The sequence below is a fragment of the Osmerus mordax genome, chromosome 18, assembly GCF_038355195.1.
Source record: "Osmerus mordax isolate fOsmMor3 chromosome 18, fOsmMor3.pri, whole genome shotgun sequence".
Lineage (NCBI taxonomy): Eukaryota > Metazoa > Chordata > Actinopteri > Osmeriformes > Osmeridae > Osmerus > Osmerus mordax.
The window spans coordinates 6,042,322-6,068,147 of NC_090067.1; the positions used below are offsets into that span (position 1 = coordinate 6,042,322).

The 25,826-nt window shown below is 44.8% G+C and overlaps 2 protein-coding genes across 2 annotated transcripts; one reads left to right on the plus strand and one right to left on the minus strand.

The window, feature by feature from the left end:
* Positions 1–10,346: 10,346 nt before the first annotated feature.
* serinc2 (serine incorporator 2) lies at positions 10,347–15,118 on the minus strand. The gene is made up of 10 exons (XM_067255457.1): positions 14,972–15,118; positions 13,661–13,822; positions 13,229–13,422; positions 12,896–12,975; positions 12,663–12,800; positions 12,392–12,561; positions 12,170–12,260; positions 11,775–11,928; positions 11,403–11,618; positions 10,347–11,075 (listed from the first exon to the last, which is right to left on the minus strand). Exons 1-10 carry the CDS (start codon positions 15,008–15,010, stop codon positions 10,937–10,939), a joined length of 1,383 nt encoding a protein of 460 aa, XP_067111558.1. The 5' UTR covers positions 15,011–15,118; the 3' UTR covers positions 10,347–10,936.
* Positions 15,119–20,215: 5,097 nt separating this feature from the next.
* On the plus strand, positions 20,216–25,585 carry LOC136962604 (cAMP-dependent protein kinase inhibitor alpha-like). Its single transcript, XM_067256417.1, has 3 exons — positions 20,216–20,304; positions 24,960–25,136; positions 25,503–25,585. Exons 2-3 carry the CDS (start codon positions 24,995–24,997, stop codon positions 25,583–25,585), a joined length of 225 nt encoding a protein of 74 aa, XP_067112518.1. The 5' UTR covers positions 20,216–20,304; positions 24,960–24,994.
* Positions 25,586–25,826: the final 241 nt, after the last annotated feature.

A 25,826-nucleotide genomic window follows, 5' to 3' on the forward strand; every position in this document is an offset into this window, starting at 1 on the left:
GGAAGGCAACGTCAGGCTATGTTGGTCTTGGCTGAGGTTTCAGGCAGCACAGCTGGCAGAGAGCTGAGAGGGGGAAAGGTAGAGGGCCAGGGTGTGTGTGGTGACTTTCTCATTTGATAGGGGAGGTCACTTTGTATTTTTAACGTACAGTTTCTCCATTCAGTTCTCACTTCCCGGGAAGGCGGGAAACAGAGTGCAGCTTTTGCTACAGAGTTCTGAGAAACCCCTTTAGAAAGCTGAAAACACAAGGACCCAGGTGGAAAAAAGGCACAGGGGTCCAGTTTTAGCGAGTGGTTCTGGAGAATGTCCACACGCCACGGCCCCCTTTCCCTCCACGTACGCCAGAGAGAGATCCAGCTGAAACAAGTCCAGGCAATTCTGACATCACTGACTTCTTTCATGCCATGTTTTTCTTTTCCCTGTCCTTCTTTCCTTCACTTTAACTTTTCAAGAGACTGAAAGTGTGCCGACGTATGTGGTGATGAGGGAATACCAGGCAGCTAGTGGGTGAGGAGGCTGGCTGGACCGCCTTTTCTCCAGGCTGCCTGGGTCAGAGAGGACAAGCAGGTAGTGGAACAGACCCAGACCAGACCCAGACCGCGACCAGACCCATCCCCAGATACTGACCTATACCCAGACCCAGACCCAAAGCCAGAGCCAGGCTCTAATAGGCCCAGCAGAAGTACAGAGAAAGCTCCTGTCCTGTCACAGTCATTACTGGAGTGATAGACCTGCTAGTGTGTGTTCCTTTCCAGTCTGGGTCTGGCTTATTTCATCTGAGACTTGGGCTCAATGGCCAGGCAGGCCTATGCTGGACCACATAGCCATTCTCTATCTAGCAATCTCTTTGTCAATTAATATCTGGGTTCTATTAGTGACCACGAGAGAGGGGGAAAACTCCGCCAGTGGGAGCTTACTGCATTTTCACTTAACCAAGAACTTGAGAACCTTCTAGATGAGGCCATGCAGAGCAGCCGGCAGTTTATTCAGGAAATAGGGAAAAGCATGAAAAACACAAAGAACAGATTCTTTGTGAGCACTTATACTATATATGTACAAGTGCATGTCTGTGGGTTTTTCCATCAAGCCTTATGTAAAAACAGTACTTAAATCAGGTCTTACATTAAAAAGTGCATATGCGCCTTACATGTTCCCACTCATTTCCATTGTACATGTTATCTATTAATTGACTGCAATCAGCGTCCCCTCAATGCTCTACAGCAGGAAACCATTAGAAAGTACTTGTTGACCTTTAGAACGGCAGAATACGCTCGACAAATGCATGTTGAATGCCATCCCGAAGCCTTTGAATGGGCAACTAGATGTACAGCACCAGTAGGTCACAGAGTGAAACCGCAGGGTTGCTTTAAAAGCACAGACGCTCCTTGGTGTGTGTCTGAAGCTGCCAGTTTCCCTAACCACCCTTATTATGGCTTTGCCAGCAATAATACACACAATATCCCCTCTGAGGCAGGTAGAGGAGCTGGCCGGTGTGTCTTAGCAGTGTCCTCCAGGTTGCTCCAGTGAGGCTCACTGCCAGGCCCTCTCCATCCTGCCACGCCACGGGGGGAGACGGTGCTGTGGGCCACCTGACAAGAGGAGAGAGAAAACCAACGTCCTCAGCCTTCCAGCGGTCCAGGGGGAATACACATGACCTTTAAACGCCACTAAGACGACTGCATTGGTCACTGACATGCAGGGACTCCTTTAATACGAACGTGAACATTTGTAGGTAGGATACCTAAATGACTTTGTGTTGTTTGTTTTTACACAAAAACGGGTATGATGTAGACTGGAGCAGCGTGTACTTTGTCTGAGGACAGAAGAGATAGGGGCCCTTTGAGGAGAACCTGGTAGCGAAAAAACAACAGTCTAGTTTAAAAAAAAACTTGCAGCAAAAGAGTAAGCCTACAAAGCCTAATACAGCTTCACTAGCCTATCGCCCCACCCAGACCAACAAACCAACGAGACAGAGACAGTCTTTTCACCTCTTTAGGACCCTGCTCGAAGACCTGGCCATGGACTTCTAAAAGCTACCTGATCAAATGGACTTGTGTGTCCACAACAGATATAACCTCCTACGAGCAAACCAGGCGCTGTTGACGGACAGCGTACAGTCGGCCTGTGTGGTGGCAGGTTGGGTGGGTGACCCATGTTCTTTTCACAACTTGTAATTAAGTGTTCCAACAACCTTCTAATGACATGTATGCATGAACTGTGTTTGCACATGAGACCGTACGCGGCTTTCCGGGAATCTTTATTTTGGAGACAGAAACCGATTGCTGCGCTCACCTGTTTAGCCTCCCTCTCTTTTTCTTCCTGTCTCTCAGTCTCTTTCTCATGTTCTAGTCCATATTTAAGACACCATTGATATAAACAGCTGTGGGTTTCTTGGCCAACAGCATAACCCCACATAGTCAAAAGAATCCTTTGTAGACATGGGTGATGCACTCATCTCAAAATAACTAAAAGACAGTTTATAAAGAGGCAGGGGGGGGGGGTGACAAAAGCCATTTGAATGATAGTTATTGTGTGGACAGGGAGAACATGCCATATAAAGAAAGAGGAAATGCTAAATTTAGAGTGTTGCTGACCGCCGTGGCAAACTTAGGCTACTGCAGAGAGGTGGGTGTGTGTGGTTTGGTTTGTGTATTTGTGTGTTAGAGAGGGGTGGGTGGGGTGTCAGGGTGGGGTGTAAACACTGATTGAAACTCTAGCATTACGTACTACACTGCCATCTGGATAGCTAGGTGTCTCTCGGATGCCAACATTACAAATGACAGTGTTGTTCTCTTCTAATGGGCATGAAGCCTGATTGCATGGGCAAAGTAAACATCAGTCTATAAACTGGCACAGATCTGTTTGAAACAATCACACATATGAAAACAATAAAGGCCTGGACCGTGACATGCAAAGCTGCCCAAAGATGTGATGCAACAAAACATTCAGACAAATCAATAGTACACTAGCGAAGAGATACATTTTCTGAGAGCTAGGTTAACCAGCATGTTAAAAAAAAATCTTCAAAAATCTTTATAGAGAAAACCTACTCCATTATGATGGGTTTGGTCATTTTGACTCTGGTCTGACTTTTTCAAAGTGCAGCTCAAATACCAGCCCTTTGAGAAACAGTGTTTTTTCAATTGTCCCTTTGGTTAGGCTGGACTGTAATAGCAAACCAATCTGCTACAATATCAGGTGATGTAATGCGGAGAGGGAGCAGCCATATGTTCTCTTATTTCACCAAACACTGAATCAACAGACAGGCTGAGGCAGTCGGCCAACTCACTACCCCCCTGCCCAGGAATCTATAGCAATCACTGAGATGGAGAGATGGCGGGGTGAGAAAAAAAGAAAGAGAGAGAGAGAAAGGGAGAGAGAGAGAAAGGGAGAGAGGGTGATAATGCACACAGTGAGATGCGAAGGACAATATTTTGACATGTACTGCAATGAGGACATTCATCACGGTGTGTCAGAGCTGCGTCCGGAGGGTGCAGATGACAGGTCTCCATTATTCAGGTACACGGCTCCACACTAACCTGGGACTTAACCAAATCACTTTGTTTACTAAACAACTCTATTTTGAAAAAGCTATCACCAAGGTCTCACTGAGGAAATGATCACAAGAATATCTGGGGGGAAAAAGGAAAAATGAAGCTTCTGGCCTTGATAGCCTTGAAGCCCCGGTCTAGTCATCTCCCTGCGAGATGACTAGACCGACTAGATGACTCCTACCTCGATCCTAGCCCTTGACCTTGCCCTCGATCCTAGCCCTTGACCTCGATCCTAGCCCTTGACCTTGCCCTCGATCCTAGCCCTTGACATGACCTTGATACAGACTGACAATGGCAACAAGTGGCAATAGTAAAGATGATGTGTGATGATAAGAAACGTCCCCTCAGCTCACCATCATTTCCCCCCCCCCCTTCGTAAGGGAGAGAGGAGAGAAAAAGAGAGGGGAGAGAAAGAGAGGGAGAAAGAGTGGGAGAGAGAGAGTGAGTGAGAGCGAGAGAGAGAGGGAGTGCATGTGCACGTGTCCATGTCCATGTAGGTGACTTGTGAATTAGCCCTACAGCTGACCAGCCTTCTGCCCGACAGGCTGCTCTCTCCACAGGACAGGGGGAGAGTTGAGAAAGAGTGTCTCTCCACCTGACTGAGACAGCAAGCTGAGTCCATACGCCTGGCCCCGGGGTCGCAGCAGCATCCAGACCCTCACAGGCCTGGGCAGCACTTCAGACCAAGGGCCAAATGCCTCAAACTGTACACACGCAGCCTTGCATTCCCATACTCTGACCTGACAACAGAACACCATGCAAAAACACTGTGGTCATTCACGAGTGACACACACGCACTGTAGAGCAGGTCGCGCGCACGTGACGCACATAAACAGCAGGTGTGCTCATTCACGTCCAGCACACTTGTGCTAACACACACGTCTGGAGCTACACAAGTGTGCGTGGGTGTGCGCGTGCACGCACAGAGGCAAGTGTACCCTTTCATTAACGAGGATGAGGGAAAGATTCAATTTCCGCTCCCGCCGTCCTAAGCCGGTTGCCAGCAGGCAGAAAATCTGTTCACTTAGGGGCAGTTTTGACATTTCAGCTGTCGCCACAGCGACTGGGGAAAGTCCTTCTTGATGGATGGCCAACTTGAATCTCAGGTTCTCAACCTTACTGCGAGGGCATTTTGCTGCCGGCCGAGGACCGATGTAGGCTTATTACTTTTGTCTAGGACTGTATGTAGGCTACATTCCTGAACAAAAGGAGATAAGCAACACTAGACATTCAAAACTAAGGTGTGAGCGGCAGGAAGAGGCTGCGAGGGAACGCTGGTGATGTGGGAGTTTGGAGTGTTGGCCAGCGATTATGAAATGTAATGTGAAAAGACTGAACTAGAAGGTATAAGGGCTGGACATAGTGTACTCTAACATTATCGATCGATGGTGAGATCCAATTTCCTGGAGATTGTTATCGCCGTAAGTAGGACACTGTGTGGCCATAATTGGTGATCTGTTCACTGTCTCATTAGAGGATGGCAAGTATGAAGATGAATATGGCTGCATGAGTGGTGCATGGTTTTAGAATGAGCCTACCCTCTTAGCTTCAAACTGACTGTTGATAGCATGCGAGCATTGTTAGACAACTAGTATTAAAGGGATTTGAATTAACATTGCTTTAAACACCTGCGTATCTTTAGCAGAGCTAAATTCTGACTGTGGTTTAATGACGGGGTTCATGCTAAAGAAAGTCAGCAAAGTGTCCATTAAGACTGTCTCACCAGAGAAGAAGTGCCCTCTCATTCACCTGCTCCCAAGGACACTGTAATGACTGACACCTGAGGGATGAGGTGCCTGACAGTGACTCCGTAAGCTAGAGGAGCATGAATGTCAATGTTGTCCTCACCGGGCCGGCCGCCCTTGGCCTGACAGAGGGACCTTTGACAGGCAGAGAGAGAGAGAGAGAGAGAGAGAGAGAGAGAGAGAGAGAGAGAGAGAGAGAGAGAGAGAGAGAGAGAGAGAGAGAGAGAGAGAGAGAGAGAGAGAGAGAGAGAGAGAGAGAGGGAGGGAGCATGCCATTTCACAGTGCAAGGGCAACAACATGCCACACAATTTCAGGGCGCACTTTAGGACTCCATGAGCTTCTTCAATGTTTACCATACCCCCAACTGTATGTGTCCTGGGCAGGAAGACAGATCACTCTTGAGGCTGCTCTCGTTTTGGGTTGTGCTCGTTTACAGCCTTCAAGAAACCACACACCATTCTGGCTCGGAAGGAAAACACGTTGAAAGCTGTTTGGGCTCTGGGCCTATCTGTGTCACAATCCCTGCACTATACTCCATCTTTGTGTACCACCGGAAACAAAACTACACAGTGGGAAATTCTATCCCAATAAGATTCAGGATTATTCAAGAGTGATGAAATGTAAGATTGTCTTTACTGCAAATCAACACTCAAAAAGAGTGCCACAGTGACTGAAATACAATGTTTACTGTCGGGAATTCTCTCTCAAGCTTCAGATTGCATTGCATGCATGAATAGAATCTGGGACGAATGTCTGCCACTGGGTTGTTAGAGTCTATGTGAGTTCAGCAATCTCCAAACAATATTGTTCAGGAACAGAACACAGGGAGCTACCTAGCCCGCGTCATCAATTCCTCAGGCGGACATTGATGTAACTGTATAACATCAACCTTGACCAATGGAACACACCGGCCTGTTATATAGCCTCTCTGTCACATGACTAAGAGGAAGAAGGACGACACTCAGAGAAAATAAATAATGACACTACTGCTGGCTTTTCCATGCAGCCACAGGGGAGATTCCCTGTGAAGGCACAGTCTGTCAGAAGAATTTCAAAAATCCTACCCCTCCACACAGTGAAGGAGTTAGACAGCATGCTCTCTCTTAGCATGCCAGACTGACACACAATATTGCAACACAGGATTAGGTTCCATGGGACTCAATATGTCAGAATTGATTGGTTCACGGCACCAGACTTCTGGCCTTCAGGTCAGATTCAAGTGCCAGTTTTGGTGAGCAACACAGTAACCCAGTCAAAGTGTTTCCATTTTGACTCACCCAAACTAAAATACAAGGATTAAAGAAATTAATTGCACCTTGTTTTCTCAAATGTTTGTTTGGGTGTACTACAATCTAGTTAGTTTTTTAGTTATTTGTCTCTTCTTGAAATCACAACAAAGTTCTGAATCTATTCTTAAAATCACAACAATTGAAATGTTGATATGGCATAGGCCTGTACAATCCTCAAAATCAGGTAGGCATCCCTTGGCATGTACCTTCAAGGAGCATCGAATACATTTCAGGGTTTTATACATAGGACTTAGGTTGTGTCCTGAAATGCCCTCGCGTAAAGTACTCTGTTCCCCGTAACTTGATACTGTAGACTTAATATCATGTTGAAAATCGAAATAATATGAAGCTGAAGGAATCGAATAGTTTTTTCTGGACATTGATCTGTAAGATGCTGCAACTACTACACATCCCAATACAGCATTGGCTGTATTTTGATAATAAGGAGGCCGTAAAGCATGCGTTGTAAAGCAGTGCGCACAGGATGCCTCATTCGCGTGCTTTCATGGACGTGAACTGCGGAATAACTCGTACGTTCCAAGAAATGAACAGAATACATTTTATTTTCCCTAGTTTTTATTACCGTGTTTTTTCTTTTATTTATAAAAAGCCTGTTTCGGAGGATAGGATGGGTAGACTAATGTCTGAATTTCTCTCAGAAATAAATGCACTCGTGCCTTATTCACTTCGGTAAGCATATGGAGGATCTATCATACCGCAGTAACACCTATTAAACCCAAACAATGCGCAACACGAGTTGGCATTTGAGATTATGTAATATGTTATTCATATTTGTTTGATTCTACTGTTGACAATGTCGTGAGCAAGGGTATCTACTCTCATCTGCGTTGACAATGACACGTTGAATTCAGATGGCAAGAACAAATTCACGCAACCCACACGGCTAGATGTACAGTAGCCTACTATGACTATATTAATTCTTATTATCCTCAATGAAATGCGATGGACCTCCATTTTATAGAAATAAGGAATTCCCGTTCCTTGTTGGACTGAACTAGGCATCCCGATTTGCAGTTTATAGTCGTCTCTGCTTATCTGAGGGGGACCTTTTCTTTACAGGTTTGGGCTGGATACATAAATAAAATTCCAACCACAGGTTTTAATTGAAACCATAATGCAATAGGTAGGGCTATCATTACTGTGCCAATGTTTTTGGGTGATCGACAATTGAACAAATTCATTCATCTCACAATCTTTACTGTATGTTACAATATTGACTGACAAAACACATGGCCGGTCGAGCATCGACTACTTCAGTTCTCATTTTACAAGATGCCTGTGATTATGGGGCGAAACTGAACAACGGCTTGCTTCAACATCCTCAAATTCCACGTGAACAACTGGGTAACAGTTCAATGCCAATACTAAGGTAGACCTCTTGAATACTACACATACCCCATAACTATCGATAATGATGTATTCTCCGTCTTATAATAGGCTACAATCATATTTCACATAATCGCTGATTGAAGAGCTTCAGGCACGAGACATGGAGCGCGTGAGGAAATATACATTTCACCCTCCACTGTGAAAATAGTTCGGCTACTGTACCGTGATCCTGAACATTTGTTTAAACAATAACACATTGTGTTTGACAATTACCTGCAGAGCTGCTGAACTTCACTTCTCTGCGGTACCGAGTCTTCTCCGGAAACCACCTACCCGTGTATTAGCCAGGAGGATATGCTAAAATATGGTAATTGCACCCGTTGCTAAAATTTCAATTTACTACATGGGAACATTTAGCTCCAGCCAAGTGAGTTATTCGTCCGCGGAGCCGTCTTTATGTTGGGAATCACCACGCACAGCCTACTGAGGTGCTGTGCAAGGCAGAACGGATTGGGCTTCTTGTTCTTCTAGAACCTTGTAAAGTTGATGCTGCAATTTCACACAGCGCCAGTGTCCCACGCACACAGCTGGTCCGCGCGACAAACATGCTGCCTCTATCCACGCAGAACCAGTGCTGCCCTCACGCACGAGACCCTCGAGATACCCCGCCCACTTCTACTGTACTGTAATTGCGGATGCGTCGAGGAAGACAGGCTGTACCTTTTGTCCGCCGGTGGAGACCAAAGTTACTACAGAATGTTTTGGCCTTGCTTGATATTGTTAAAGGCTGGAGGGGTCATGTAGGCTAATGTTTTAGTTTGAATTTACAATGATTTATAATTATTCTGTAATAATTATGCGTTGACATATACCTTTTTCTTAGAATGTACTGTATAGTTTAGTCTCCTGCAGTCAGTTTGAGATCCATATTCTGTTTTGTCCTTTGACACAATCCTAGTGTACTAAGCAGAAGCAAAAGTATGAGTTCCTGTATTTGTGTGGATTGATGTATGTCCTGTCCTAAAAGAATCACAGGGGAAAACCCTTTTTGTTTAAGTTAAAAACTGTGACAACATTTTGCACAAGAGTATAATGAAGACCACTGGGACATCCCATTTAAGGCTATATGTGTGACATAGCTCCTTTTAGATTGTTTTTCCACCATGGTTGCCAGGTTATGCTTTACACTCATGGCTCTGGGGAGACCTGTCTGTTGGCTGATTCTTCCTCGCTCCACCGAAGTGCTCCCCGGGGCAGGATGAGCTAACTGAGACGCAAAGAGGAATGGTGGGAGATCTCCGTCCCAGTGAGAGCAGGATCCTAACCAGCTTACGCAACCAATGTCTCTCACTCTTATCTCTCACTCTATCTCCCATTCTGTCTCCTGCTCTTGCTCTTTCTCTCTGTGTCATGGCGCAACCCCCCCCCTCCCCCCCCCACACACACACTCCCATTATATAACAGCATTAGGTTTGCCGGCTGCTCACAGCTGCACTGGGGAACACCACTATTGACTATTCCCAGGGTCGATAGGGGGTCACTCCATTATAAACAAGGTCACCAAGATAGACAGTGTTGTCACACCCCTGTCCAGACTATGGGTTGTGATGTCAGGAAGGGTGGGGATGGGTTTATCATAAGAGGTGCTAACACACATCCTGAATTATAGATGTCAGCACCCTTAGTGCAAATCAGAATGCTTTCAAATATGGGTGCAATGTACTTTGGGCCAAGAAGAATAAAGAACTTGTCCAAGTGCTCAAAAAGAAGCTCACTTCAAATCAAAACAGACAGAAACATCAATTATAGATGGGGAGGCAACTCTGAGCCTCTTTAATGTATTACTGCCTACACAGTGTTTGAATGTTTGTTTTAGACCGCATATGTAGGTCTCTGTGTGTAAACTAACACTCAAGCTGTGTCTGATGGCTGTGATTTGATTCCAGACGTCTGAGGACAAGTCTACAAATGTGTCCCTCTGTGTGCTCCTCCCCAGCACCAGCCCCTTTGCTCCGCACAATGAATACGGGTCTTGTGTTCAACTGCCTCCTCATGGCGATCTTGTGATGGGGGAAATCACATTCCCCCTCCGTCTCCTGCCAAGAGTGTGTGCGTGCGTGCGTATGCGTGTTTGAAGAGGGAATCCTGCCACACTGGGAAATAATCCCACAGGAGAGAGGTCATGTGACCAGAGGGGGGAGTGTGGGTATGGGAGGAACTGGAGTCCCTGTTGGCTGTACTTGGTGATGTCATGTGATGTATGTTTGTTCCTTTTTCCTCTGGATTGGGGATAAATGCTTAATTGTAAAGCACTAGTTGACTTAAAGGTGGCCGATGCCGGAAAATCGGAGGTTGGACAGTGGAAACAATACTTGGCATATTGAAGAAAAAAATATCCGGTGTGATATGTTGTCAAGATGGGTCTTTTATATCTTTATTATACTGTATGTGAAAGGGGTGGATGGGTTTTAAAGAACAACAGTCCCACCTACAGGGCACAACTAATTCTTGACTTTTATACTCAAGCAAACAAGACCATTCTAAGATATATACCATACCAGTATAAGTGTGTTCTAAAAAAGAAGAAACATGAAAGTTTCAGTGTAAAAAGATATAAAAACTTAAATCACTTGCTATATAGACCTACAAAAGTAGGACTGTATTACAAACACAAAAGCACTTTTCCAAATGGTAAAAAAATAAAATGCGATATTGTAACATGAACTTACTGATTCTAACAAAAGACCTAAAAGCATTTAATCTAAGCACACAAACATTATTGCAAGTGTCCTGATATTTAAAGAAAAACATATAAAACTGGATTTGATATCTTCGCCCATCGTCAATTTCCCCATAGTGACATTTTAAGGTAGTGTATAGTGCAAAGCCCATTGATACCTGAAATATTAAAAGTGTAAGACAATAGGGTAAAATACAAAACCAAACTTATTGCCTACATAACGATACAATTCCTTCAAGAGGGACAAAAACTGGAGACTAGTTGAATTCACGGTCTGGGAGTATAAGGGGTGCCACCAGGGTCCACAGGTAGAGTGCCAGACCTAGCCAGCTGGAGCTGATCTTCACCCACACAGCAGGCATGGTGCTCTGCATGGCCTGGTAGTCTGTTTCTGGCCTGTGGAGTCATAGAGGACAGGGGGGAAATGAGGGTCTGAGTCATCCTCCTAATCGGATCCATCCTTCACCCTCACTGGTTTCAGAAGACGTATACAGACCCTTCCTTAGCTCGAACCACTCAAATGCTGAACCATTCACTTCTGATCCTGACAATTCTGCTGTATTTTCGATATGCACTAATAGACGCTTTGGATCAAACAGACTACACAAATAAAATGTAAGAGCGGTCATTATTATAAATCCTAGAGGCCGAATGAATGTTAATAATCGATTCCATCCCATTCGGATAAGATTAAGGAAACACCTACTCTGGCGGCACACTTACTTGTACCAGTTGGTGAGGGTCATCATGATGTAGAGCGAGGCCAGGCAGAGGCTGAAGTGGAAGAAGGAGTAGTTGTAGGTGACCCCGTCCTCTTCGTTGTCCACGGCCCGTCTGACCCCGTCCTCACCGTTGGCGGCCTCATAGTCTGCAGCCAATCCCTGGCCCTCCTCTGTCTGCATCAGCTTGTTCACCTGTGTGTTGTTGGACGAACGGATGCTGGGGAGGACAAGCCGAGACCATTGGACAGGTTTTTTTGGGGGGGGGTTTGCTTAAGCCAAATGTTTACTGTGGGGGGTTTATACCAGTTGTTTACTGTGGGGGGTTTATACCAGTTGTTTACTGTGAACCGGCTGTTTACGGGGAGTTTCATACCTGGCATAGAGCGTGCAGAAGAAGAATATGAGCAATCCCACAACACTCTGGGCGTCCCACCACTGCACGTTCTCTTTGACAGCGGGGGCAGGAGGCGGAGTGGCGGTGGGTCCTTGACTGACCAGATCCAGCAGACTGGGGTTACACTTGCGATCTGACAGGAGCAAGGGAGCAAAGGGAAAATATGTTTTGGTAGAGACAACATATTCTTTACCAGGAAGTGGAACAAACTACACCAATAATGGGATTTTCTGCAACAACCCAAAAAATAAAAAAAAGGTGGGTGTGTGTCTGTGTTTGCAGTCAATTGCGTTCAAAAGTGTCCTTGACACTGGACTCATGGTGTGGTCACCAGAGTGTGATCAGCAGAGAGGTGAGTCTGTCAGGAGACTTACTGGGATTGTTAGTCATGGCGGACCAGGTGACATACATGGTGTAGAGGGTGATCATAGAGGCCTGAAGCAGACCCGAACTCGGCTGGGACTCCTGTGAATTACGCACTGTTTAACTACTGGTTTAACATATGTTTAGCTTAGCTCGATGACTAAATGAGCAAGTCACAGATGTATAAAAGTCATTGGTACAGTAGAGAAGGCCTGAGGAGCCTTGGACGTCACCTGGACTTTGGGCAGGATGGCGACGATGGAGACGACAAGGCAGAAGATGAGGTTGAGGCTGATGAAGACCTTGTGCTCTGTGCAGTCATCAGGCAGTGTGTAGTACACATAGAACAGTACCATGGCAGCAAAGGCCAGGGCATAGTGCACTATGGTGAATGACAGGAGCGCTGCAGGGGAGATGAAAGGGTACATCATCTTTAAACGCCAGTTTATTGGTGCAGTTGCTTGAGGGTTTAGTCCAAGTTGGGGAAATAAAGAATGTTGACACCTGCAAACCAGCACTTGGAGTTGCCCTCCTCTGCCTTCTCCAGCCAGGACTGGTTCCAAGTATGAGCGAAGTCTATCAGAAGGATAAGCTGGATGATGATGAACACGAAGGAACCCACCACACCAAAGTAGAACCACACTGTAAACGACAGAAACACTGTTAGTTATTCTGGAGCAAGGTTAGGAGGCTCTTGGTTTTGTAGTTGGTTTATGTCTGGATGAGTTAGCCTGTACCTGTGTTGAAGATGCCATCTGGAATGAAGAAGGCTCCCACAGTAATTCCAACCAGTATGAGGAATTTGAAAAACCAGAATCTGTCAAAACAATTCAACAGATCTTTAGTGCATGCAATGAAAGGAAGACGTTTTAGAAATATTTATACATTATAAATTTTTTCTTTTTTCTTTCATATTTAAATTTTTAAGATTCCTATACGTTTAATGTATGCAACTTGCTGCCAAAGCAAATTCCAACTTTCATGGCGATTAAAACCCATTCTGATTCTGATTCATTGTCTCACCAGCAGAGGGCCCCATTGCCTCCCTGAAGGAACACAGGGTTACGTACCCGTTCTGGATGGAGGCTCGAGGGTCTTTGCTGCTGCGCACACGGATCATGATGACAGAGAAGAGGAAGAAGAAACAAGCCATTGCGAAGCACATGCGGTAAACCGACTTGTAACCCACGATGATGTCACAGTTCACCTTGCCTTCTATTCCAGGTATGGAAGTGCCAGCCCCGTCCACACAGAACCCTGGAATCTGACACAGGTCAGGGGACATTGTAAGGGCAAGGGGATAGGCATGTGACAGCAAAATACATGGAGGTCATCACAGTCACCTATTAAAATATGAGCAGGCGCACACACATGCATGGTTGCACGCGTATACACAAACACAACACGTACACACACACACACACACAACACTTACACACAAACACACCGCTCTCTCACTCATGGTGGTGTTAACAGTGTTAAACAGTTCAACAGTGAAACACCTTCTTGAGCTGGGCCTCCATGCCTGGTAGGATCATGATGACAGAGACCAGCGTGCCGAGCAGCAGGAGGAAGGAGAAGGCAAGACGGGACACCACAGAGTTGTACGTGGAAGGACAGCATCCTGACAGGAGACAGGGCGCCGAGCCACACAAACAAGATGCCTGGAGATAGGAAGAGAGGCAGCCTCGGAATTAGGACAGTACACACAATGACTCACACTTTGGCAAATCTGAGGGAAATGGCTTGGGGATGGGAGGGGGGATAATCTGTGTAATGCATGCATGGTTTGCACTGTAGATGGGGGGGGGATACTGTGGAACTACTGTCATGACAACCACCCATTCCACGCTTGATTCCATTGGGTGGAGCACAAATAGCTGATTATTTTTGACAGTAATCAGGCCAGCTAGCCACTCATTTAGAAGTAATCATGTCACCCTTCCACTCGTGATGTGTTTACATCGAGTGGATGAGGTCTCATTGGGGTTGTCAACAGAAGGCTGCATCTTCTTGTTCTTTGGTGATGCAGACATACTGCTAAAGGAGGTGTGCCAATAAAAACATGATGTACAGTAAGATGTAATTGTGGTCCAGCCAGTCATCCTTCACTAAACAAGTTCTCTATTGCTCCAGCACTAAGCATTGGAGCAGTAGTTACAAGCATTGAAGGATATAAACAATGTGTAGCAAAAGCTGCTTGGAACAACAGTTGTCACGAGTAGGCCTTAAGGACGGAGAAAGGCCCACATATCACCAACTGGGCCTACTGGATCCTTGGTCTATGAAAGCATCCAAAAACAGCATGCCATGGGACCTTTACACTTCATAGATTAGCGATTTTCTATAATTTTGTATGAAACATAATTGAAAAAGTAAAGGCTGTTGAAGTATACCAGACATTGTTAGAATACTCTGGTGTCCGTTTGAAGCTTTTTATTCATAAAAATATTATAAAAAGGTCATAATTATTCAAAATTGTATGGGTAGTCTCAAAAGTGACGCTGCAAACTAGCGTTTCCCGAATGTGAGACGAATGAATGTCGAATATGAAACTAACTTCTCCTCGCTATTAGGCCACTAAAGAGCTAACTTCATATGCATTTCAATAAAGTATTCCAAAACCGATTTACAACATCTATTTTCAGTCAATTTTGTAATACTCTGAATATACTTAACGTCAATGTTACCATACAAGAAAAAGTGAATCTGTGCTTGTTTATCTAGCTACGTGCGCCATACGGAAATGTAGAGTTTCGAAGGAACTCCAAACAACGACTTTAGGGAAGTTTAATAATTAATAGACTACTTACACAGCTGGCAAGTGAACACAGTGCCATACACGCTCCCATTTTACTTAAAACAAAAGTACTTCTCCAGAAAAATAAAGTGAAAAAGGGGAATAGTGACAATAAGTTGTAGCGTAGCCTCAGTAGCCAGCGATGAACCCAGTCAAGACAACAGGGCTTTTCTTTACATCAGGGAATGGGGGCGGGATTTCTTTTTTTTTTCGGTAACTCAAGACAAAGGATTGGTTCAAAGATATTGAACTCAAAACTCTTGAGAATTTCTCTCGTTTTTAACAGATAAACATTAAATGACTTGAATAATGAACTTGAAATAATTTGCAACCTCACGACTTTCTGAACAACTAATGCACATATTGCTCTGTGGCATTTTCTTTCAGAAAGTGTATGAGCCTTTACATAATATGTTATGAATGTTTTGCTACCACTTACAAATCTGAATATAATCAATATTTTCACTCTTGAAATGCATCGTGTAGTCTATTTCTGAAGTTTTATAGGGCAACAGCATTCCAATGGACTATATAATATAGCCAAACAGTCAGGAGACAATTTCCAGAGGAAACTCAACTAATTTCTCTCTCTCTCTCTCTCTCTCTCTCTCTCTCTCTCTCTCTCTCTCTCTCTCTCTCTCTCTCTCTCTCTCTCTCTCTCTCTCTCTCTCTCTCTCTCTCTCTCTCTCTCTCTCTCTCTCTCTCTCTTTCTCTCTCTCTCTCTCTCTCTCTCTCTCTCTCTCTCTCTCATGCCCCTTCCCTCTATCTTTTACCCCACCATCACCACCATAAATTGAAGTACTCTGAACTGTTAAGCCGGATTCAGGACTAGACTACAGCCAGAGTGCACCAGACCTGGGTCAGCAAGGCATAAATAGATAATCAGATCTTCAAAATGCATCTGCAGTCATTTTCATGCCGTTCAGACGCCACTTGTTAAGCTTTATTATATGACTGAATTCTACTCATTTGATGAAAGGAAGTGTGGGAGACACGAGTGGCTGTGGAGAATGTGGTTATATGACATGATCTTGCTTATTGTAGACTAACACAGTTTTATATATATATATACGAATTATAAATTAGTAAATGTAATAACAGTCTAAAAAACAATTAAATGTAATAGTGTTTCTTTATTTATAGGCTCATTGTGGTAACTCTTGTACATGCGGTAACTGTTTTACATTCTGTTGTCCAACTGACACTGATCTACAAAAAAAAATATAACCTTTGGATTATAATTCACCTGTTAGATGACAGTTCAATTCAGGATAAAACATATAGATTTGGACGGTTCCTGAAACACAATGCTATTGGACAAAACCGCGTTCGTACCTTAAAAGGGTAAAACACATTACCAGGTTTTATTCATTCTTTGACTATTGGGTGTATATTTGCTTTAAAACGAACAATATTAACAGTTTTATACGTATTAAAAAAATAAGAAACACAATTACAAATATAATTCTAAATGTGTAATATTAAGGGGCGTCTATTACTCGTACTCCCCTGCCTACATGAATCTTGGTATTGCCTTCTCAATTGTGAGGCGAGAGCACATTGAACAAGACGGAATAGAAGAGCGTGAAACCCTTCTCCTGCCGCTCTGCCACATACCAATGTCTGAAACAATTAATCCGTACGGGAAAAGCGATATCCATATAACGAGAAAGCTTTATTTTGCAGCATAACATCCTATCTTACATTGGAGAGGATGGTGGCTGGGTAGTTACAACTTTGGATTTTGATTTTGACACGCGCATTGATCCTGTCGGTGAGTGCTCTACAAGTGTACTATTATAATGTTGCTGTATTCATACAGTATCACTATGATATGAAGGTTACGAGAAGCCGTGCTTTTTACGTATTGACATTGTGAAAACATAATTACTAAGCTTATAGGTCACCGAGGGTATATTTTACTCTCACACAACTTTGGTAATCCTTAACTTGAAGTTGACATGGTTAAGAAAAAATGCCATTAAAGAATGGGCAGGAATGTATCCAAGAGGTTCTGTCATTCACTGGACCTGACAGTCGTTGAAGGAACTCACTCCGAGCCTACCACTGCTGTAGCCTAAACTGAAGGATGTTGTGCAAATATTGACTGGATTTTATGTTGATAGCCAGGGCCCCAGCATAATTACAGTATTATAATTACTATACTGGCAATGTTAACAGGCAAAACGTCATTTTTTTCCAACTGTCATTTATAAACAGTTTTAGTCACACAAGGCCTATTGGAGCTACATGCAAACTTAGAAAGCAATTAGAACTAAATAAATCCATGGTATCAAATTACTACGCTCAATTGTTAACGCAATAAGTAAATCATTAATTTACAGTTAGTCATTTATTGACTTCTTCATAGTTCAAAAGCCATGCTTCCAAAACGTTCTAAAACCAAAAAAGACATTCATTAACTCCCATATTACAATTCTCCTTCTTGATTTGTCAATCCTAAACAATTCATCACCATAACCTCCCTTTTCCACTTAACTTGAAATATAGAATCCAGGGTTGTATGTTTGTGTTTGTATGAATGTGTGTGTAGTGTGTGTGTGTGTGTGTGTGACAACTATTTGTATGACCTCAAGGTTTTGATGCCCTGCCATTCATACTGTATATCTGTCACATAGAGCTATGGCTGCAGACCATCCCTCACTGGTGGGTGGTGAGTCAGACCCCTTCTGTCGTCACTGTCACCTATGTATGTCCTGGTCATTCTGCCCCAGACAGTTGCAGATCACCCTGACTGCCCCTTGATGTGGCTTCCCTCCCCCTGGCCTGGCATGACTCCTCTGAAGTATGCTTGGTCCTCTATCACAGATCAATGACTCACTCCTGTTTTTCCATCCCTGGGCACTGTCCAGACTACTGACATTAGAACGCACAACCTTAATTGCTGTGTTCTGATGAAGCCAGAGTCAAACAGTCTGTCATTTTAATAAGCGTCACCACTTAACCCACCGTCTTATTCATTCCTCAACATCATCTACCTCGCGCCGAGAGCGCTTCCCCCACGAAGGCTTCTAGAGAGACCATTTAAAACATGCAGGTTATGGATTACCACCTCCCTCACCTCCCCCTCCCACTGAGACAGCCTGTGGAGCCCCTTCGGAGTCTTCCAGAAAGCGAAGAAGAGAGGGAGAGAGAACAACAGCTGACGCTACTGTCTTTTTAATTTGTCTCGGTGTCGCCCGTGGTGGAGGTATAAACAGACGGATGTTTCCTTCACCACGGGAAAGCGTCAGTGTAATTTGATGGAGGCTACCTACGCATAGCCAGATCACTGTCTACCTCAGCTGTTTCCTTACCATGGAGCGCTGCTTGGTTGCGTTTCCCTCCAGAGGGAACTCTCCATGTGCGTTCATCGCAATGATCCTCCTGCATCTGCATGTAGGAATGGTTTATGAAGACAAGTTGCTGTTGTTGTTTTTGTTGTCTAATATACAGACATTAAACGGCGTGTGAAAGGTTTGGAGGGTAAAAACTAATATCTGGAATAAAATGGCAGTTGGTCATTAGCATAAAGGTTTATATCTCTATACTTCAGAAAAATCAGTTTTACATTGACTTAGAACTTTGACTATGCACCACTGGAAGTTGAATTTTAATTCTTGTTTCCTGTCAACCAGTGACCTATGAGAATAGCATCTGTTCTAGTGCTTGGCTGAAGATAGCAGTAGCCTTTACTGTGACCTATGCCTCAGAATGGATGATTTCATTTCCAGGCCATGACATGTGTCAGTCAGGAATCTCAGAAAAAGAGTCTGTCAGCCAATGATATGGGTTTTTGGTTTTACAACAACAAAACAAACAACACCACCATAAAACCACATATGCACACATGACTCTAATAAAGGCACTGAAACCAGGGTATAAACTGGGTCAGATCAGCACACTCACACACACACACACATACATACACACACACAGACACACACACACTTTGAATAAACCTGTGTTAAAAGACGTGCAGCCCAGAGGATGATTGAGTGACTAGAGGAGAGTTTTTCCTCTAAGGATGAGTTGGATGTGTTAAACGTCCCTGACCCCAACCCCACCTTCCATTCCCCCTCCACCCCGCCACCCCCGTCTCCCCCAGCAGCAGCCTCAGGGATGATGGGTACAGTGAGCAGCTGTAACTCAATATGCTGGCACTTACAGTACACTCCTGCGATTACTCCCTATGTGGAATTCCAAATGAGGACCTCTGACCTGTCTTGACGCAACATGCTGGTGCTCTCTCAATGTCAGACTCCTGCTGAAGCCTTCTCTCCTGCCCGACAGAAACACGGACCAGATTGAAGGCCACCCTGGAGACAAGAGTTTTTTATTTTTTTATTATTCACAGAGCCTTCCATCCACAGATCAATGGCCCAGCCTTTAAGTGAATCAAGGCAGTCAATGCGTGCATCTGCTTTTGTTCCACTGCCAAATTATAGAGAATAATATATCCTAACCCATCCAGTGAGTGTGACATGTAAACCCTTGAAATGGTTCGTCAGACATTGTTTGAGCAAGTCTCATTCAAAAGCGCACCGTTCGCAGTCTCGATCTGTAAGAGGGGTCTAGCTCCATGACTGGTTCAATTGCACCTCTTCCGCAACCATTAATTAAGCCTTCCATAAACGGCCCCTCTCAAGGCCCGCCCAAAAACACAACAATGCGCTTCATGCTCCCTGTGATGATTGCAGAGGGGGTGACTGGTTTGAGAATGTGCACCCTTTTGACAGGACATGGCTGCCCTTTTGTATCTATGCCACTGCCCCTTTTGCCAGTATTGTTGTGAGAGAGAGCTGAAGGCTCATGGGTAGCGAGCGGGCAGTGTGCGGGAGAGCCACATGCAGGCGCAGCGAGCCTCTCTGTTTACGCGGCTGTTTAGAACGGGCGAGGGGGCAGTGGGGGCTTGTAGCCTCTCCTACAAACAGAGGCTCAGGGCTAAAATATTGATGCTTTGATTTTGGCAAACTGCACAGACCTTCTTCCCAATGTCACAAGGGGGTGGGACTCGGAACATCACATTCAGTCTTCTGTCTCTCTCTCTGTCTCTCTCTCTCTGTCTCTCTCTCTCGTTCCCTCTTGTCTGCGTTATTACAGTGACTCATCCCTCCTCTGTCTCGTGCCCTCTCATTGATGATGTCCTCTAAACCTGCTCTAATCAGCCGTTGTCAGACTCGTGTTTCAGGGACGGTGTTTGAACTTAAACCCCGGTGGACCTGAGTCTGAGATTTTGTACCCAGCTAAATTGTGATCCCAGATGAGTGGCATGCAGTAGGAGTCCTCTTGCCAACTGCAAAGAGAAACAGTAACCTACATGCCAGCCAGGCAGCAAAGCACTCTGTAAGTACATTAATTGGTTTGAATGGCTTTGTTGCTGTGTTGTGTTTGACCCCTTTGAAGGAGCTCGCAATTTATCTCACATTTGGCGAAGAGGAAGGCATTTTGCTCCCACACAATGCTTTTGTCCTTGCTCAGTCCTGGTTTTGGTGGTATATTTTTTGTATTCCTTTTTACTTCCTCCTCTGTTGGACCTTGTACCTATTTGTGATGATTTAGTGGTGCTTAGCTATCAAATGCTTTCCATACTGACGTCAAAGATTAGATAAGGGATCTCATAAGGAAGACAACTTGAGACTTCATTGGCTGGAGTGTTTGAATGGTGTTGTGTTGCATGCGGTGCAAAGAGAGGCCCTGTCGAAGCAACAGATTTTCCTTCCGTCGTTTTGCTGGTTGTTTTTAGAACAGAAGTCAAAAGACACACGAGCGTTTGTGAAGCTTCTCTCAGCCAGCAGGCTCTTCCTGGAAGCCCCCGTGTAGCCTGAAGCACAAACAGAGCTTGATTCCGCTTTCAGGGTTCACTTAGTAGAAGAGCTAAATGAAAGTCTTGGTTGATGCCTGTGAGTCTGGGTGCCTGGGTTATAAAACATGAAAGACGCCACGCATGCTTTGTAAATAGCTAAGGATCAGTGGATACGGGAAAAGATCAGCCAGGCTGTGGGCAAGATCTAACAAAGGGGCGGGATAGAGTTGTCTCACCGGATCAGTCGACCTCCCTGCTTCTCCTCCTCCCTTCTACCACTCAGTCTCTCCTCCTCCTGTTCCATTAGGTCCCGCAAGCTGCTGACCAGAATCATGCTTTCCCCCCAACAGACTAAAAATAGACATTCTGAAGTCCTGAAAGAAAGGAAGGCCGTTTAGACACAGGGTATTAGGACATGCTGTCTCTGTGTGTCTCCCTCGCCCATCCTATAGGCCACCACTGATCACAGTGGTGCTGTTACCATGGCAGCAGCACGTTAAGCTTTATGATAAGGAAGAGTAGAGGAAAAGGAGAGAGGGATACAGATGGAGAGAGAAGTACAGGAAGTAATCGTAGGCATGAGGAATTATAAATAGAGGCAGAGTAATCCCAGCCATCATTTATTCAAGAAAAACGTACTTTGTCCCCTCCGTAGACATCATTTCCTGCTTAGTCCCGTGTGAGGCTGTCTTCACAAAGTGGGTCACATCCAGTGTAAGTTTCTGACCTCATCCATGAGATAAACCAGCTCATTTAGGGATGACACTTTCTATTCTGTAAAGGGCGGAGGAACACAGTCACCCAGTACAATAAGCGGGTCACTCAACGACCTCTCTCACGGATGCTACAGAGCAGTTTCGATGGAAACTCTGCGGTTGTTTTGTTGCCGGCCGCAATGTGTCCTTGGGCCAGCAGAGAGTATGAAAGTGAGCAAGGTACAGAAAGTGAAATATGACGGCTGAAGGGAGAGGAGCCGGAATGGCTGTCATCATGAGGCGATATGCCATGGCTGAAAATATCCCTTTCTCCCACACCTCTTCGAGGAAGTGAAGCAGTGAACCCCCAACTCCCTCCCCCTCCTCCCCAGTCTAATTTACACGTTGCCGTGGAGCCCCGTTTTGTGATAAAAAAGTCCTGAACTCCTACTTTTTTCCCCTCACACTCCTTGTGTTACACTGATGAGAAACAGGCAGGAGACCAGTCTCAGGTCCTTGTGAGATATATCCATGGGAGTTGTCTGCCTGACTGGTTGTGTGCCTGACTGACTCACCTGCTGCTATCGGAGTGCCTAGAGAAGAAGCAGCAATGAAGGTTATATTTCCCTGTCCATGGTGCTGAAATAAGAGCAGAGCTCGTCCCTAAACAGGGTAGTGCACTTACATAAATTTCAATTTGCACAAATCACGTAGCTTTCTAGCTTTTAGACTGAAAGACCCCTGTGAGTCTCTCTTGGTTCTGAGAGAGCTTAGGAACTCACAGCCTTCAGAGTTCATTCTGGATGCATTTGTGCTTAAAATGACTCATGAAGTGTTTTTTAGCTTTGAGAAATCTTGTACATTTTCAGATGGATATTGAATGGATATAAAATGTCCTGATGAGTTGAGAACTGAATTTGCACATGGATGGGAGGAAAGATTCATGAATGGGAAAAATTATTTAATGATTTTTTGCTTAGTCGCCAACTGGACGGAACGTGGTTCAAACACGTATCCTTTAGTGGGCAATTAAATTGGGGAACGCATTTGTAAATAACACAGGTAGCAGTTTACCTTCTTTAATGACAGGGTGGTCCATAGTCTAAAGAGGGCATGGAAGTAAGAGATCCTTCTATGCCGGTTCAACCTTTTGGTCTTACAAAATCAAGCAGTGAACATCCCCCATACCACTAAAGCTTGCCTCCATGAACACGTTTTCCTTGTTTTTTTTCTTGTTTTTTTTTTCATCGTCTGACTTTATAGTGTATAATATAACCTGCTCCAGCATCTGACAGAACTTCCTTTGAAGTTATATAGGTCACAAATTCTATACAGGATTATCTCAGTTAAGCCCTTAGTGGATTATCACCTGTTCAACTGCACTGCATTCATTACTTTCTTTCGAAAGTCTTCTCAAGTTGACCTCAATCAAACAAACCAAACAATAATATATATATATATATTATTCCTTTTTTTAAAACTTAAATCAATTATTTTTGACCACAGATGTCTAACACACTAAAGATGGTGGAGGGAGCTCAGCTTATCTCCTGGGTGCTTGTGCGTGGGAGGCAGAGCAGACCTGTGTGGAGAGCACGTATCCCCCCGGTGCATGATGTGCATGCTGGCTTCAGTTTGGTCCTCCTTTTGTCCTCTGGTGGTCTCCTGTCTGCCGCCAACGTGCCTGCCACTCGCAAACCGTCTCATGCTAACCATAGTGTGTCTTCTCCGCCTCAACGGCTGACACAAAGGGGCACTCTGGCATGCTTTTGCGGAGCGCTGAGGCAAGGCAGGGAAAAATGCCTGTGCCCTGGCTGCAGACCTACACTGTCACCATGAAGAAGATATTAGGGTGAAGGACCACGGGTAATCTCATCTCCAGCACAACCCCCCCACCGGATGGCTTTGCCAACTCATTCCTCTCTTTCTTCTACAGTTAAACTGCACCCATTGGACTATCTGTCCTGTGGAATAACTCAAACGAGAAGCCTGACAGAAAAGGGTTCTCATCAAGCTCATTGAATGTAAAACTGGAGAGTATGGCGGGTACTATTATAGTTCTCCTCCAGAAATGGGTCTGAACTAGTCAAAAGAGGCGAAATGGAGAGTGAAGAGGCTGGCAAGACAAACAAGCAGTGAATGAGTGGGAGTGTTTTATAGGTTGAGAAGCAGAGAGAGAGAGAGAGAGAGAGAGAGAGAGAGAGAATGGGAAAGTGTTGCAGGCAGAGCCCCAATTATCGACGCAAGACTAGCTGGCGTACGCTCCCCTCTGTGCCCACGCAAGTCCACACAGAAACGCCATGTCATTATGTTTCCACTGTTTATGGCCATCATCCTGCAGTTGCAGAGATTGATGAGCACCAGTCACGCTGTGACCCATAATATGGTGGAGAAAAGTGTGTTCATATGTAATACCACAGCATGGTGCTTGTGAAGCCATGTTCAAATTGGGACGCCACACAACTTGTGTTGGATAACAACTAAATAACCCTTAAGGGCAAAACTAATGCTGAAGGCAAACAGATGGCCAACCTGTGGCCCCCACTCTTGAGTGTTTTTGTGTGTGTGTGTGTGTGTGCACTGTGCACATGTTTCAGCCTTTCAATATTTATAAAGAAGATGGACAAAAAAACAGAATGCAGATTGATAGCACTTCATAACATGTTAGGGTTCATTTATGTCAATAACTAAGAGAAGCAGCAGACAGAAAGATTTCGAGAATGCTTTGGACTCTTGCATTTGCTAAGCCAGAGGTGGTTTTTCAATCCGTTGCCATAGAAACAGCAGCTCACTCTGTGTGTGTGTGTGTGTGTGTGTGCGCGTGCGTGCGTGTGTGTGTGATTGCAAAGCAATGTGTACTGTGTGTTTGGTGCTGCTATATGTGTATATGTCCACTTGAAGAATGATTATGTGTTGGTGTCTTTCCTAAATACTAGTTTTTGTTGGGGTGGTTTTCATCATGATTTACAGATTGTATGCATGTGTACATGTGCTGGCATGTGCATGTGTGTATATAGTGTGTGTGTGTATGTGTGTGACAAGGGATATAATTCAGACTGTCACTTGTGTAGCCTTGAGCATGACCAAACTGCTGGTGCTCATGAAAACACACAGACACATCCACTACAGTGACCGACTGGGATATTCCAGATTAAACCAGAAACCTCATTGAGAGTATTTTGATGATGTAGAAATAAAAAATAACTGAACAGGTCAGATAAAACCCCAGTGTGAGAAATTGTTCATTGGGGAAATTATGAATAAAACATTGTCAAGATAAAGCTACTCACAATGCTATACAAATATGTTTTGTTACTGCAGAGTGCTAGTGCTAGTTGCCTTGAAACAAAGTAAATGTTGTTTGCAGCAGTACAAAGCCACATGTATGTTTTTGAAGAAAGCTCTCCCCCCAGTGGGCAAAAATGATACAATAAATCTCTCTATCTCTCTCTGTATCTGTGTCTTTCTCTCTGTGCCCCCCCCCCCCCCCCCCCCCCCAGACTGCTACCATAGGCAGTAGTGATAGGTCCCTGAGATGACGGAGGTGGAGCCTGTGTTGGACTTCGCATCGTCGGGTCGCTCTGGGAGGAGGAACGCCCTCCCAGACATCCTGGGTTCTCCAGCCGGGGTCAACCCCACCGACCTGCCCCTCAAACTGGCCGAGCTTGCTCTCACAGGTCAGCCCACTCAACCTGGCGCCGTCCTACAGGGCTCTCTCTCCTGTTACTGTAAACACACCACTGAGGAGGATTTTTCTACCAGAGTACAATAATGTTATTTCTCGGTAGATCGGTGGTATGGTAAGGGAGTGATTATTTTGTCTATTTTTGTTTAGTCACCACTTATTTTCTTGGAGGCATGTTTAGCTTTTGAGAAAGATTCAAAATAAACACTGATTGGGTTTTGTCAGCTTTCTTAACATGCCAAAACACAAAAGGGAATCATATGATGAATACACAATGACTGCCTAGGTCCATCTTGTATTATTACCACCACACATAAAGTTACATTGTGATGGATACTGTCCTGTGTGTGTGTATCAGATGGTCCAGGAGGGGCCCAGTCTCCCACCTCGGAGGAAGCTCAGGCCCCTGCAGAGAGCTCGGAGGGGACAGAGGGATCGTAAGGGCCCTGGGCCTCACCTCACCGGAGGCCTGCAGACATACCTAGAGAGGAGGGATGGAGGGAGCGAGAGAAGAGGATCTGTGAAAGAGCGATGGTCCGACGGGTCTGTGGAGAGACCGGCTGTGTGCACAACAGCTGAGCTTCTTAGGAAGGACGAGGCCCCCTACATCTCAACAGACACAGAGATGTAGAATTGTGTGTGTGTGTGTGTGTGTCAGTTAGTGTGTGTGTGTCACCGAGTG